The sequence below is a fragment of the Culex pipiens genome, chromosome 2 (assembly GCF_016801865.2).
Source record: "Culex pipiens pallens isolate TS chromosome 2, TS_CPP_V2, whole genome shotgun sequence".
Taxonomy (NCBI): domain Eukaryota; kingdom Metazoa; phylum Arthropoda; class Insecta; order Diptera; family Culicidae; genus Culex; species Culex pipiens.
The window spans coordinates 7,183,530-7,200,407 of record NC_068938.1 but is presented as its reverse complement, the minus strand read 5'-3'; the positions used below and the strand labels follow the sequence as shown (position 1 = coordinate 7,200,407).

The following is a 16,878-nucleotide window of genomic DNA, read 5'->3' as shown; positions in this document are numbered from 1 at the left end:
TTCACACTCTTTCCGTTAATATTTCGAGACAAACTTATTCGTTTCGTGTCGCCCCGAAACCTGCTCAAACCGGTTGATAAAAATTGCAACAAACGAATTGTTTTATTACTTCATCGCGCGTTCCCACAGCAACCGGCGAACGTAATCAACCGACGTGACCGAAGGTCGTTCACCGGCGTCGATCGAGTCTATTTTTAATCAGCTACTAGACGCGACGAGACGCCCCAACAACAACACCAGTTCCAAAAAAAACCCGACCCGCGCACTCGGTAATCCATCAAAATTTCACTTCACCTTGGGCGTACCGTGCAACATCGCGCGCGCTGGATATTCCGAAGAATCCGGTTTCGGCTGCTGCTGGATGAGCCTGCACTTTCTTCGCGAGCAATGATCCAAGCATGCCACGTTACGCAACTCTCGGTGAAGTAGTCGTCGTGATCGTCTTCTAGCCCAGCCTGCTATGATGATCACGCTGGACATCGCGGAAGTTGTCCGGATCGTGACCTAGGAAGAGACCCGCGCGCATAACAGGCACAAATTACATGCTTCGAGCATCTCTCACCACACGGTGAAGTAAGAGAGAGGCTGGACAAATATAGCGTTGAGCCCCGGTGTAGTTTACGTAACCTATAATTCGGAAGGCAATGTTTACCTTTGCGTTGTACGCCCTTTTCTGAGGGTGCCTGGTGCGGTAAATATTGACTGTGCTTCTTTGTGAACTAAAGTCAGCAATGTTGTACAAATAAACTGATACAATGTTAGTTTTGCCGTTATCTAATGTTGTTCTTCAAAAAAGGTTGGCGTCAAAGCCTACTTAACCCTAAGCCGAAAACCTTTTAGCCAGATAAGACTCGGTCATAAAATGAAACTCCAAACACCAAGTCTCTAATAGATCACCGAAATCTCATCGAAGCCCTCTATCAATCACGACGTCAAGCAGTTCGATGACCCCTCGGTGCCCCGGTGTGGTGCCAATACCGGTAACCGGCCGGCCGGTAATGGCCAAGCCAACGTCGTACCGGCCTACGTCGCGGTGTGTGGCTTCGCCTTATCGATCACAGCAAGCATGGGCGTCGTGATCATTGGTTTTCTATATTTTATTTTTTGATATTTGTGTGTCATGATATTTGCAACAGTTATGTGGCATTTTTCTCCCAGTTTCAGAGCTTATATTAAGACTAGATCATCCATATTGTAATCAACTTATTGTCACCGATAGTACACGGAGAAAAAAGGGTTCCCAATATCGTGAACAAGCGTTCATGAAAATGGGAACCACGAACAAATGGTAAGATTTTCAAAAACGTGTCATGAGATTTGAACACTTTGTTCCCAGTTTCATGAACGCTTGTTTACGATATTGGGAACTCTTTTTTCTCCGTGTAGACAAATTTAAGCTTGTTTGTTTTATTTTTAAGTGAAAACAATTCTTCATTGTTTTGATTGAAGTTGGTAAAACAAAATCCTTTAATTTCAAAGACCAGAGAAGCCTATCTAACCCATAGGATAGATTAAATAATTCAAAAATGTTAAAGCAGGTAGTTTTTCAAGACTTTTTATAAATAGGGCCTTCTGTTGATCCCAAATATTAAAACCTAAAACTATTTTTTTACATGTTTTCTGTTTGCCAACACGGATAGAAATCTTATAAGCAAATCTCTGTGTTGTCGAATTTGTAAACATTGAAATGTTTCCAAAATCGGCAACATTTTTGTCGATTTTGAGGTAAATGTTTTCAAAATCGGCAATATTTTTCCCAAAATCGAAACAAATAATGACGGTTTTGGAAACATTTCAATGTTGTCCAATTCGACAACACAGAGTAACCGGATTTGCCTACAGGATTTCTATCCGTGTATCACAGATTTTGGCTAAGAGCTAAGTTGCATTGTTAATTTGATTTTGGTAACCAATTCACATTCACGATGAATCTATTTGGATGTTAATTTGTGCTAGGAAAAAGAATCATTGATTGAGATTTTTAGTGAATAAAAAACTCAATTTCTTTTGTTTGACTTATAAAATTAAACAATTAGTTGCTGTTTTAAAAAATCAGTGATTTTTTCATATCTTTCATAAAAACTGAATTCAAATTTCTTCTAAAAAACTTTTAGCAGGGTAAAAAGACGTCCAGTAGTCTTGAGGTTTGAAACGAGAATGAACATTTATTTCCAATCAACAACTAAGGTAACTATGTTAACTGGTCAACTGGTCGTAGGTTACTATGCTTCCAATACTCCTCCTTAAACTGCGACCATTGAAAAAACTTCCCTAACGGACTAAGCGGCGAACCCGATTGTTCCCCTGACTCCTCCTCAATCGGTATCGCCTCCATCTCCTAGCCCTTCGGCGGACTCACGCGCCATCCGACTTCCTTCGAACTCCTCCTGCATCATACGAACGTCCCGAAGAATCCGAGTTTTCGCAGCCTCCAGCGACATCTTCGAGCTCTCCACATCCTGGACCAAGGAATCACAGCTCACCGGCAGTCCCATCAGCAACAACGCCACGAGCATTGGTTCTCCAATCACGTAACCGTTATCCTCTAGACCACGAGCCAGTGCCATGAACTCGTCCACGTAGGATTCCACGTCGGCAAACTCGTCCAGCGCGATAGACAGCAACCTCTTGAACGCCGGAACCGTAAATTCGCTCATTCGTCCTCTTCCTGGTTCACGTACGGCAGCTGCTTGACCTCTCGCATCAGCTCCGCCGTCGAGATTGGATCCGTTCCCAGCTTCACAGTCAGGTCGCCGCATGACCTCGACACTCAGTGAACCGTCCTCCAAGAGATAATCGTCTTTTACAGTAGCAGGCTGTGGATAGAAATCCGCGACAGAAAATGTACCGGAACAAACGTCATCGTACTTGCCTTGACAACGGCGCTCCCGGCCGCTGTGCCTCGACTCTTGTTGACAAGTGTCAACGGGTCTATCTTGTTGCGGCGGGAGCGCAAGGCCAGCCTCCCCACGAGCTTCACCATCACCGTCTACCGCAACGGTCCGATCGTTCGTGCCGGACTGCTCATCCTCTGCAACCGGTTCTGCCGTCTTCTCCATCAGTTTCGCCGTGTTGACCAGAAACGCCCTCTCCGGTCGACACACGACCGATTCGTCCATCTTCGGCGACAGCTTCATCTCGGCCAATCGATACAGTCCGCCCTCCTCTCGCCCGGAAGCGACCTGCTTACCGTCTTCATCCAGTATCTTGCACTGCTTTGCTGTGAAGATCACCATGTGGCCCTCTTTACAGATTGTACTCACCGAGAGCAGATTCGAGGCCAGGTCTGGGATCTTCAGCACTCCGCGAATGTCCAAGCTGCCGTCTGGACACTCCAATGCCACGTTTCCTCTTGAGATCGCCGTCATCGAACCGTTGTTCGCCGTTCCAACGACGAACTGCACTAACTCCTCTACGTTGAAGTTCTGTTCCGATGTTGCTAGGTGACACGATGCTCCTGAGTCCAAGTACCATGCGCCTGCTAGGACACCACCCGTCGTGTCCGTGCTGAGCCAGGCTGTAGGCTTCGATTTTTCAATCTGCTTCTCTGGACACTTGGCCGCAAAATGTCCCGGCTTGTCGCATACAAAGCATCGCTTTTCTGGTCTTGACTGCAGCTGCTCCCTGGTTCGACTCGAACTTGTACCCCTGGTACAAAGTGCACTGTCGTATCCGGCGTAGGTCGGCCCCTTCTCGTGCTTCACGTCCTGAAGGATCTTGGCCTTGACTGAATCCGGTGTCAGAGCAGCCCCCGAGGCCTCCAGACCCATGACCATTGGCTCGTAGTAGCTCGGCAGTCCCATGAACAGCAAAGCTACCATCCAGTCATCGTCGACCTTAAAACCGATCGCAGTGAGCTTGTGAGAGGTCGTCATAAGCTCGTTGACGTACTCTTCAACGCTCGCGCAGTCTTCGAGGTGAATCGACGTCAGCTTCCTGAGCAGACCGAACTTTCTCGGCAATCCCTTGTCCTGGAACGAAGCTGCCAGCTTCCTCCAGACTTCCTTCGGGTCTTCCTCGTCCTGGATGAGACCGAAGTTGGTGTTTTCTACACCCAGACAGATCGTAGCCAGCGCCCGTTCCTTCAGGTCTTCCGTCACGATGTCACCTTCCGCTCGTCGCACGGCAGGCCAGCTGCCCTCGCGGATCAGGGTCATCCGCATCGAGAACGCCCACGTCGAGTAGTTCTCCCGACCCTTTAGTTTCTCAATCGCCGGCATGGCCACCGAACTCGTGACCCGAACGTTCCTAACTTGGGCTAGCGGGGCTCCGTTCCCGCCGTTGCCAGCTGCTCCGTTTCCGTTTGGCGCTTGTCCGGATCCATTCGGACCTTGGCCACTGCCGCTTCCACCTGCAGCTACTTCCGAACCACCGTTTCCATTTGGTGTAACTTCCGGAAAGCTTCCTCCGCTGCGGCGAGTTCTCGGCATCTTCAAAACTTGTCCGCTACTTGAAAAAATTTCTCGGCTTTGTGCGAAGGCCCATAACCTTTTAGCAGGGTAAAAAGACGTCCAGTAGTCTTGAGGTTTGAAACGAGAATGAACATTTATTTCCAATCAACAACTAAGGTAACTATGTTAACTGGTCAACTGGTCGTAGGTTACTTACTTACTTTACTTTATCAGCAACAGGTCTATCGACCCAACGCTGAACTAATCGAAGATTTCCAGGATGCTCGATCTTGGGCCGCTCGTCTCCAGTCGCCCACAATGTTGGCCGCTCTTGCATCTTCGTCGACTGCACACAGCCAACGCGTACGAGGCCTTCCACGAAGCCGACGACCCCGTCCAGGTTCGCTACTGAATATCGTTTTAGCCGCCCGCTCGTCCGACATTCTGGCTACATGTCCAGCCCACTTCAGCCTGTCGTGCTTGATGACTTTTACGATATCAGCATGTTTGTAGTCTTGGTACAGCTCGAAGTTCATGCGCCTGCGCCACCGGTCTCCTACTTGCTTGCCGCCGAAGATAGAACGCAGGATTCTCCGCTCGAAGACCCCAAGTGCTCTCTGGTCAGCCTCCTTTAGCGTCCACGACTCGTGACCGTAAAGAGCTACAGGGAGTATCAAGGTCCTGTACAGCGTGATTTTTGTAGGCGTCCTTAGGCTGCGGGACCTTAGCTGGCTACGAAGACCGTAGAAGGCCCTGTTTGCAGCACTAATCCGCCGTTTCACTTCGCAGCTCACATCGTTGTCGCACGTCACGAGTGTACCAAGATATACAAATTCATCCACCACCTCATATCTTTCTCCATCTATTTCCACCTCCGAAACACCATCACCTGCACTGCCACGCGCTCTGCCAGCAACCAGATACTTGGTCTTGGCAGTGTTAATGGTCAGTCCGATCTTCGCAGCTTCCCGCTTGAAAGGGACGAACGCCTCCTCCACTGAACGACGGTCGATACCAATGATGTCGATGTCGTCAGCGTATCCAAGCAGCATGTGCGATTTAGTGATCAGTGTTCCGTTTCTTTGCACGCCTGCCCTTCGCGCAGCACCCTCCAACGCTATGATGAACAGTAAGTTCGAGAGAGCATCGCCCTGCTTCAATCCATCCAACGTAACGAAAGCTTCAGATGTCTCGTTGGCTATTCGCACGCTTGATTTTGCTCCGTCGAGCGTTGCACGAATCAGTCTTATAAGCTTCGCCGGAAAGCCGTGTTCTACCATAATCTTCCAAAGTTCGTTTCTTTTGACCGAATCGTACGCCGCTTTGAAGTCGATGAACAAATGGTGTGTTTGCAGGTTGTACTCCCGGAACTTGTCGAGGATTTGTCGCAGAGTGAACATCTGATCCGTCGTTGACCGACCCGCTCGAAAACCGCACTGGTATTCGCCGACAAAGGCCTCGGTCATCGGTCTCAGCTTGCTCCACAGGATGCGGGAGAGTACTTTGTACGCTGCGTTGAGGATTGTGATGCCTCGATAGTTGGCACAATCGAGTCTTTGCCCTTTCTTGTAGATTGGGGTGACGAGCCCGTCTAACCAGTCGGTCGGAAGCTGTTCTTCGCACCAAATGCGTAGGATGATTTGGTGCAGAATCTCGGTCATCCGCGTACCCCCGTGCTTGAAAAGTTCGGCCGGAAGTCCGTCCTTTCCCGCGGATTTCCCGTTCTTGAGCTCTTTAACAGCCTTAGCTACTTCCTCCAACGTAGGCGGGTCCACAGCTTTTCCATCTTCCTCAACGTGTATCCTGTCCTCGACGATTCCCTCTCGTGCCTCACCGTTCAACAGCTGCTGGAAGTGCTCCTTCCACCTAGCCGCCACCGCAGTCTTGTCTGTCAACAGGTTGCCTTCCGTGTCGTTGCACATCACAGGGGAAGGCGTGGTTTTCCTTCTTACACCGTTGACAGTTGCGTAAAACCTCCGCTTATCGTTCGCGTTGTACTGTGCTTCCGCTTCGGCAAGTACCGTTTCGTCGTACTCCCGTTCTTTTCGGCGGTGGATTCGTTTCTCTGCTCTTCGCAACTCACTGTATCGCTCACAGTTTCGGCGCGTACCCTTAACGAGCATACGCTTCCTGGCCTCGTTCTTCTCGTCCGTCACTCGCTGGCACTCCGCATCGAACCACCCTTTGGGTTTGCGTCCTCTGGTCGTGCCGATCACTTCGGTAGCCGTTGTGTTGACGATGCTTTGGAGGGCTCCCCATTGCTCGTCCAGGTTACCCGTAGGCGCGTCCTCGTTGATCCGCTCGTCGAGCTTCCGACTGTACTCTGCAGCAACGTCGCTGCTCGCGAGGCGCTGGACGTTCAACCGCGCTACCCTCGCAGTCCGCGGGGTCAGCACGTTCGACAGCCTAGCTCGGATTTTACACGCTACCAGGAAGTGATCAGAGTCGATGTTCGGTCCTCTGTACGATCGGACGTCCATCACGTCCGAGAAGTGTCGACCATCCACCAAAACGTGATCGATTTGTGTGCACGATTCGCCATTCGGGTGTCGCCAGGTGTGCTTCCGAATGTTCATGCGCGCAAAGAAGGTGCTACAGATAGCCATTCCTCTGGCTGCGGCGAAATTGACCAAACGTAGGCCGTTGTCGTTCGTGCGAGGATGAAGGCTCTCCTTGCCGATGACAGGATGGAAGAAGGCTTCCCTTCCGACCTGCGCGTTTGCGTCTCCGATGACTATCTTCACGTCGTGTCTTGGGCACTCTCCATAGGTCTTGTCCAGACGCTCGTAGAAAGCGTCTTTCTCGTCATCGGGCTTGTCGTTCGTCGGAGCGTAGATGTTGATCAGGCTGTAGTTGAAGAATTTGCCCTTTATTCTCACCACGCAGATCCGGTCATTCACCACCTTCCACTTGATGACTCGGTTCTTCTGATCCCCAATCACTACGAAACCGGTCGTAGGTTACTATGCTTCCAATAAAAACATCATTAATTTCTCCATACAAATGCATGTGTTATGCCAATAGTAAGAAATCCGTATCTTGAGAATCATTTTCTATAATCACAAAAGTTTGACTGTAAAAAAATGTACGGCCTATTTATTTATTTCCATTGTTTTAGTTGGCATGGAGTGCAAACTTTTAAGCTATAATGTTGGGTGGACGTTTAGTTTTTTGCCAAGTCATAAAATTATAAAAATAGTGATTTTTTTGAAAGTTTCGATAATTCCTCCGAAAAAGCTTGAAAAAGAATGTAACATTAAATTTGGAATCAAAATGTTTTTTTTATGTTTTGATTGATTTGATTTACTACTCGTCCATCTCTGAAAAATATACAGATATGCAAATCTAAAAAAAAATCTACGTTGGAAATTAGAAATTTTGTCATCCTTTTGAATCAATATTTTCAGATTAATGAAATTACGACTTAAATTTCAAAACGGCCAAATAGTTCTACTGAAGCCCTTTTGAAATGTCGTGATTTAAGATAACGAATATATTTCTTCCGAAGGTTGAAAAAAATTACTTGTTAACATGAAAAATTGGAACAAAAGATTCCAATATAGCATTCCATAAAATCACCATTGGCACTTTTTGAACTGCCCTAATACTAACCATCAACATTGCAAGAGACGTCACATCGATTAGGAAACTTCTTCTCAAGATAAATATTTTCGAATATTTATCTTGTATGGGGAAACCAATGATGCAAAAAGGCTTTATTAGACCTAAAGAAGTGATGGACAAAGTTTTATCCAAATCAAAAAATACTATGAAAAGTTGATTTGTCCAAAATCAATAATTACAGCATTTCCTTTAATATTTTAAATATTATTGAAACTGTGATTCAAAGTTCCACAAAAACTTTTTAACATTTGAATGCTAGGCAATAAAGTCAATTGATTTACTGAAATATATAATAAAAAATTCACAAACGATAAATTCAATAACATTTGAGAATAATAATAACTCGCCATTTACTACAAACTCATCAATTCTGTTCGAAAAATACTATATTTTTCAATAATCTCTCATCTAGCATTCAACTTTGAAATAAACCTCTTTTAAATAATTTTTTTGTTCAAACTTCTTTCTGAACTTAAATTTTCAAATTTTACTATGTTTGATAATTATTACATCATATAATATAATTTGAATAAACTTTAATCATACAAAATATGACTTCTATCCTCAACATCCTTGTTGACAAAAGTTATTCTAAAATTTTCCCACAATCATTTTTATTCAAACGACCCCATCTTTTCCCAACGCCTCTGCTCAAGCCACCTCGTTCAAACCCGGTTTTTGGAAGAAAAAAAAAATATGACGGACAGATACATAAACTGACCCCTCACCAGTCAACCGGCATCGATATCCTCGCGTCCATTTCTCCTCCCAGTCCATTCGTGGTCTTGAAGTTGATATCTTCCGCATATATGGAGGTGGAATCGGCCCCCCAGGGGGACGTCGTGACGTTCCCGAATATTTCTCCCAAAGCGTACATATCTTTATGCAACACGAACCAAGTTGTTCAACCCCTTCGGGGTCATGATCTGGGGGGTGGAAAACACGTGCTCCACGGTAGGTCGATAAGATCGCGCAGATCAGAACACGGCCACGGCCTACTCGCGGGCTTTTTGGCGATCTTTGGTCGGCATGGCCGACTTAGATGTCCGGCAGGCACCATTTTTGGATTCGTCATCCTAACGGCGTTCGTGGCGGAATTAATTTGCCAACCTTCACTTTACTTTCAGCATGACGTCGGGCACTTTTCTCAGTCTCAATTATAATGGCGATGCCGTGTGTGAGAACCAACAGACCGGGTTTCTTTGCCGCGTCACTTCCGTCCGTCGGCAGCCAATTTGGGAACGTGTTCGCGCTGGACCACGCAAAAACCTTTTTTCCAGAAGATGGTCGTCGAAAGGTAACTTTACTGTTGCGCTCGTAAATTTACATATGTTAATAGATTTGTTTCCCCTCTTGGGCGAGTGGTCGACGCTCGACAAACTTGTTAAACCTGTAGATTATTCCCGATTCTCAGCGCTGGAACAGAGATATTCTCGGCCAGCCTAAATCGCTGATAGATTTAAATAATGGGCCGCGATGGGGCAAACAACCTGCCGACATGTTGCTGAAATTCGTTCTAACAGAACCAGAATCGCCTGGTTGGAACCTCCAAATTTATTAGTCCCAAACGCAGACATCACCTGCCGCGAATCGGGACATAAATTAGAAACGAAAAAAAAAGTCTCGTGACGCTAAACGGGCACACGGGACCCCATAAGTCACCGATTCTTTAAAAATATCAGATTCTTCGAGTTTGTAAGCTTCATTTATCATGTGGGGAGAGTTCTCGTCGGCGCTCTCTCTAAATGTGGCCATTTTTCTTCGCGCTAATTACATTCATTAATTTTGCCGCCATTCTCGGAATGCACTTTTGGCGCGAGCGCGAGCGCAGCGGCGGTTCAGGAAAACTACTTTTACTTTTCGAAGCGATTTTTCTTGCAACGGTAGAGTGTGGGTGAAGGTTTTCCAGCGCAGGGAATTTCTGTTTTAATTCGAACGATCATGTGGGACTTTATTTTAAAAGTGACAGGCAGTTGAGCGTAAAGCAAGCGAAATATAATGGGTTGTTTGAGCTGTACCGAGCGTGAAGGCGCCGTGGCTTAGTTGGTTAAAGCGCCTGTCTAGTAAACAGGAGATCGTGAGTTCGAATCTCGCCGGAGCCTCATGGGGGAAACTTTTTTTGAAGATCTGCAGTGAAGAGTAGAGTAGAGTAGAGTAGAGTAGAGAAGAGTAGAGTAGAGGAACTAGAAGTCCTAGAGGACCTAGAGGACCTAGAGGACCTAGAGGACCTAGAGGACCTAGAGGACCTAGATGACCTAGACGATCTAGTCGACCTAGAGAACCTAGAAGACCTAGAGGACCTAGATGACCTAGAGGACCCAGAGGAACTAGAAGAACTAGAGGACTTGTGCTTAGAGCAAGAGTTAGAGTTCATTTTAGCAAAGCAGCTAATTTCGTTCTCAGTAAATAATATATTCAATCAACTAACACAGAACAACACCACCTTTTCATGTCGAAGTAATTACCTCAAATGCCGTCACCTTTTCAGACAATTTTATTTAGTCACAATGACGCCATTAGCAACAACAACTAAGTATTGTTGGAACGGAATCATGATGGCATCAACACACACACACCGTGTTGACAGGGTGTAATTTTCTTTTCATCTCAAGGTCGGTTCCCCGAACAACGACGACGGTTCGCAATCTTGATCCAACCGTTTCAAATCCAGCCCCGCATACGATCTGGCAAAAAATACGTGATCGCACTCGTTTGAACAGGTGCACTGAAAAAAGTTTGTTGGGTAACTTTATTGGAAATTTCTTTACTTTTAAAAATTCTATACTTAGGCAAAAGTTGTAAATAATGTTAAAATTACTTTCAAAAATATCTCCATTTTTTTTTTATTGTGAGCTTTGATACCTCATCAACGGGCAAATTCCACCCCACAAACCGAACACGTTCGAACAGGTGCCGCTCTTTCAAACCGAAACAAAAACAACCCGCGCAACCTTTGGAAGACACAAGTCATCGATCTGGGCGGACTCCGGCTCCAAGGTCGTCCGGTGGCTTGAGCTGCACACAACAACCCGGGACAACCCCCTTCTAGTTCTAGATGATCTCGCTCGAGAATTCGTTCAATTAACCGACGTTCTATAGAAGTCGTCGTCGTCAAGTTCTATTTTGCGCGTAGATCTGCTCGGCAGCGATAGTGATGCAAAGAACTAGTTTGAATTTTAAAGAGTTTGCCTCTTTGTGCCGATCGGCGTCGTCGCAGTCGCAGTCTTTAATTCAAGTTCTATTGAGAGGCAAATACAGCGATTTATGGGACGCTGCTGGAACGAAGAACCCGCGAGGGGGTTTGCACTTGTTCAATAGCGTGTATAGAGGCTTCTGGCTGCGTTTCATTTATTTGCATACTGTGAGTCTCCTTTGCAAATCGCGATGAATAGTGTATGTAGCCAAGAGTGCACAACGTTACGCGATGACAAAAGCGAAACCCATTGCTTTGGAATTGAGTAGGACACAGAGTTGTTGGAGTAGGAGGAGTTGCTTTAGAAAAATAAAGCGCGACTAGTCACGATTCACAAGGTCCTACGCGACGTTCTAGACATGCAGTAGAGTATTAAAGAGAGTGATTTATTGGACGAGTAATTCTAATGAATGTAAAGTGTGCTTTAATGTTATGCAAAATCACAGCTCTTGTAGGTCACTGCGGTACTAATCGACTCAGTTCGTCGAGATCGCGCGATGTCTGTGTTGGTTTGCAGTTGAGTAACTTCAGAATCATCATGGTGATAAACTTAAACGCAATTGGTAACTCAGCTTTAAGATATATATATTTTGCTTACCGAGAAAAAACTCAATTCAGGTGTTCAATAGACTCAAACAATTGGGTCCTAAAATTAAGCTTAAATTTATGATATTATTGTTCACAGCGATAAAGCTTATTTTTCTGAGTACAATGACCCTTTGTACAACCGTAAAGGATTTAAAATAAATTAAAAATCCAATCTGTTATAAAAAAAATAACTTCGCGGCCCTTCTTGATAGAAAAGGTGCTACATAACAGCTCTTTCCAAGTGGACTATAGTTGATCCATCGAAAAAAAAATTGTCTAGTCAATTAATTTTTTTGCATTATAAAAAAGTGATCAGAAATGATTTGTATCGTGTTTTTACCGTTGTACATAAAAATTTACGTTAGGCTTTAGGACCCTATAGAATATCAAGATTCGATTCAGAGCTCATTGATTAATCTGTCCACAGAACCTGTCACAAAACATTTTTAACTGAGTAAAAATAAAGAGATTTTCATAAAATAATATATTTTGCAATTTCCAGAAACCGCATAGTCAATTTATAATACTACATGATTTTTTTTATTTCTCATATTTCTATTATTGATTTTATCAATGTTAGTGTGAAAATAAATTTTACGATATGTCCTTTAAATTTTATAAAAAGAGCACAAAGATTTTCAATTTTGAATAGTTAAATTATGCTTTTATTGAAAATGTATAATTTTAAAATATGAATTGATAAAAATTTTGCACGATTTTATTGTACATTGTTAGTAATATTTACAAAATTGTATACATAGAAAAAAAGTGGAATTTTAGAAGGTTGATTTGGATGGTTGAATATAATCTTTTTTTTAGTAATATAACCTTTAAAATGTATAAAAATGTGAACCTAATGAAAATTCCTGATGTAAAATTTAACATTTTTTGACACAAAATCTGTCACCAGTTCCCGGATGAATATAACCATACTTTTTTCTGTGTAAGCCTAAGAAATAAAGAAATTGAACAAAATCTTAGGAATTTAAAAATCTTATAAATTGAAATAATTTAAAAAATAGGAATTAAAAAACATATTAAAAAAAACAGGAATTCCAAAAGATAGATATTCAAGAAATTTAAGAAATTGTATAATTGAAGAAATTGAGCAAATTGAAGAATTTGAAGAAATTTAAGAAACTGAAAAATCTAAAAATATTGAAGAAATTGAAGAAATTTTATTATTTAAAAAATTGAAGAAATCGAAAAAAAGAAATTGAAAAAGATGATGAAATTGAAGAAACTGAACAAATTCAAGAAATTCAAGAAATTGAAGAAAATGAATAAATATGAAACTGAAAAAAAAAGAAATTGAAAATTTTATAAATTTGATCAAATTTAAGAAATGAATAAAAAAAATGAAGAAACTGAAAAACGGGAGCAATTGAAGAAACTGAAAAATGGATGAAATTGAAGAAATAAGACCAAAAAACAAAAAAAAAACAAAAAAAAACAAATTAAACAAATTGAACAAACTGAACAAAATGATCAAATTGAACAAATTGAACAAATTGAACAAATTGAACATATTGAACAAATTGAACAAATTGAACAAATTGAACAAATTGAACAAATTGAACAAATTGAACAAATTGAACAAATTGAACAAATTGAACAAATTGAACAAATTGAACAAATTGACCAAATTGGATAAATTTTACAAATTGAACAATTGCATATTGAAGAAATTGAAGAATTTGAAGAAACTGGAGAAATTGAACAAATTGAACAAATTGAACAAATTGAACAAATTGAACACATTGAACAAATTGAACATATTGAACAAATTGAACAAATTGCACAAATTGAACAAATTGAACAAATTGAACATATTAAAGAAATTGAAGAAATTGAAAAAAGAGTATATTTGAAAAATTAATCAAATTGAAGAAATCAAGGTTTAAGAAATTTTGTACTTTTTTCGGAAAGTTCAACAAATTATGCATAAGAATAACCCTTTCAACGTTTGTTAAAGCTCAATATTTCATTTATAGAGATCGGGTGATGTCATTGAGTAAAGATTTTTTATACTTAAAACCTACAGTATTAGTCGCATGAGTTAATTCTTCAAATTTGCTAAAGATCGTATCTAGTCACGGAACGCTTCTTGAGGTCATTTCTCGCAGATTAGCGGAACAAATCCCCGCAGAAAAAAAGCAGTTTTGTTTATTGACCTCCCCGCACGACATTCGGCGCGTGTTCGCGAGATCTAATTTGACAAGATATCCCACATGTTTAGAGCCGAGTCCAGCCAGCGTAGCCGAGCTAGGGTAGCGGAACTTTGATTCGTCAAGCTTTAAAAAAAAACAGCAAGCGACTAATCTAAAATCTACCAAATTTCCTAGAAACTGCGTGACACTCGCTCCAGCTTTTCTCCTGGAGTGCGAAAACCGAGAAGGGGGGGTCGGTAACAATTCCATCAAAACAGCAAATTAGCCCGAAATTATCTCGTTTGAGTGCCAGCCGCGATCTCCTGGCCTAACCCAGCTCAGCTATTTCGGCGGTGGCAGCTGCTGATGGGTGTCAGCAGGAATTCCTTCGCGACTCCCCTCCCCCCCGTCGAGTCGGGGAGTCCGGCGAAATCTTAATTTATGGTCGCGGCGAGTCCCCCCTGTAGAGTTTGCGATTTTTTTGGCCATTTCTTGCCACGCTCTCTCTAAAAAGATCTAGCTTATCACGCGAAAGTCACTTAAGACGCGCGGTGAGGAATGTCGAACTTGTTGTTGTTGTTGTTGGCGGTCCGCAGGGGGGACACCTTGATGATGGAAGAATCTGGCAAGGTCATGCCGAGACTAAGGTAACGAGCTGTTTGACGGGTGGGTTTCACTTCTTGACAGGCTGGCGAGAAGCTAATTTGGGAGATGGCTAGAAAGCCCGGTTGATTGAGTTAGAAGGTATATATTTAGAAAATCTATCTATGGCTTTCAGATAATTTTGAAATTTTCCAAGAATCAAAGATTATCCAAGAATCAGAAATTTTACAAGGATTAGAGTTTCTTCAAGAATCAGAAATTTTATAAAAATCAGATATTCTTCAAGAAACATAGATTCTACAAGAATCCTAGATTCTCCCAGAATCCGAAATTCTCCAAGAATCTGAGATTCTTAAGAATCGGAGAATCAGCGATTCTACGAGAATCAGCGATTCTACCAGAATCAGAGAATATCAAAGAATCTGAGGTGTCTGAGAATCTCAGCATTCTGGCATGTATTGATTCAAATACCGTCGACAAAATTCCAGCTCACAACTGTCAATGCAAATATTGACTTTCTCGCCACACAAATTCCAATCACAAAACTGTGCCAATGTGCCACAATCCCCGAGGCACATTCGATAAGCAGAAATTGGCACGTTCCCAGGGTGAGTTTCATACCTTCACGTGATTCACCGGATCACGTCGAAGTCCCCTCTGCCATAGCTCATCATCGCTGGTGCGAGTCCCCGGAACGCATCTCGTTCGGAACACCGCAACGAATCGTCATCCAACCGGAAATAAGAGCAGCTCAGAAAGTTGAATTGAATTTGGCGTGGCGGAATGCAGTAGCTGCAGCATTCACTCTTTATGATCATACCATTCTGCTTTTCGGAGCTCGGAAATTCATCCTGAACTCTATTAAAACTTATGATAAACGTGACTGTGACTATGACTCGGTCTCTTTGCCAAACTCGGGGCTGCAGAACTTGGCAAAGGCCAACGCGCACAGAACGACGACTGCGAGAAGATAATTGCATTTGACGTAAACATTGCAAATTAAACATTTCTGCACATTTCTCGTGTCCTGGCTGGACCCACTAACCTCTATGCTGCTGCTGCTGCAGCTGTTTGTTTGAGAGGACCGCACGATAGTTGGTGTTAAAAGCCACATGTTTCTGTCGTGTTCATTTTGTTGAGTGCAAACGTGCACTTGCTCTACTGAGCAGCAAGCCATGAGATGGCGTTAGACGGTTGGGGACAGACTCTGATTCCTCTAAGGGTAGTCTGCTGACAATTGAAGTTGAACACTGATCAAAATCCCATTACAACTTTCATCTAGCTGAACTAATGACTTCGCGAAGCGATTAATCGATGTTGATAACAAATCCACTGCAGTTCAATAAATTCACCGAAAGCCAAACAGACGGGGGGACTCTAAATCTGAATCATCATGAACTAGAAATTACCCAGTCGACACTATTAACAAATCGTTTACCAATTCTAAATGGTTATTTTTCCCAACTTCCCTCCTGCAAACCAACCAACCAAACATAAATAAGGCCCCCCCTCCGACTGGACGTGATAAATTGCTCCATATTTAAATCTAAATTGCATCATAAACATTTTAAAACCCGGGGTTGACTTTCGTTACTGGCCAAACGGACCGGAGCAAACCCGGTGAACACACCGCATACGTTGACTGGACCGCCGGCGAGCGGATTGCTGTACTAAAAGGTGGCCACCAACCGTTTGGTTGGTTGGTTTGTTTTTATATTTGCACAAACCGGGAGCAGTCCCGCGATGACCAACCGCCAACCAATGAGGACCTCGGCCCTTTTCCCGGCTTCGTGTGCGATACTAATTGCTGGATTGCGGAACGATATTGGTTAGGACACTGAGAAATATTAAGTTTGAACTTGAATATTTTTTAAACTCAATTTCTTTAATTTAAGAAAAGTTAGTTTATTTGTTAAATAATGACTACAAAATTTATTTAAAAAAGTTTACAAAAAACATTTAAAAAAAATAGGAAAGCATTTCAAATTGTCACCAATCAAATTTCATTTTTTTTTGTAGAAGCTCTGGAATTAAATGAAAACAAGCGCAACAACACTACAGTGTAATTTTTCCCAAACGTCTTCTTGTAACGAATAATTTTGTGTAAACAGTCTCATAATTTTAATTTATATTGGAAATGTAAATAATTTAGTTTACAACAGTCAACGTTTTTTTTTGAATAAAAAAAAACAGAATATATTACCAAAAAAAAGAACTAATAAAAAAATATCACTGCATAATTTTTTTTTAAATTGCAAAAACTGTCTTAAATTTAAATTGTAGAATAAGTGCATTGGAAGCAAATCTTATTTTAATGGAAAATTGTTCT

The 16,878-nt window shown here is 42.7% G+C and overlaps 1 protein-coding gene and 1 non-coding gene across 2 annotated transcripts; one reads left to right on the top strand and one right to left on the bottom strand.

Moving 5' to 3' along the window:
- Positions 1-4,633: 4,633 nt before the first annotated feature.
- On the bottom strand, positions 4,634-8,792 carry LOC120425177 (uncharacterized). The gene is made up of 2 exons (XM_039589611.2): positions 8,744-8,792; positions 4,634-7,332 (listed from the first exon to the last, which is right to left on the bottom strand). The coding sequence occupies exons 1-2, from the start codon at positions 8,790-8,792 to the stop codon at positions 4,634-4,636; spliced, it is 2,748 nt and encodes a 915-aa protein (XP_039445545.2).
- A 1,251-nt stretch (positions 8,793-10,043) lies between these two features.
- Trnat-agu (transfer RNA threonine (anticodon AGU)) lies at positions 10,044-10,117 on the top strand. The gene has a single exon. It is a non-coding gene; the product is annotated as a tRNA-Thr (tRNA).
- Positions 10,118-16,878: the final 6,761 nt, after the last annotated feature.

Coding starts and splice junctions, on each gene's coding strand:
- LOC120425177 (XM_039589611.2), bottom strand. CDS start 8,792: ATGGACTGGGAGGAGAAATGGACGCGAGGATATCGATGCCGGTTGACT. Junction 7,333..8,743: donor ATATCGATGCCGGTTGACTG/GTGAGGGGTCAG, acceptor CCGGTTTCGTAG/TGATTGGGGATCAGAAGAAC.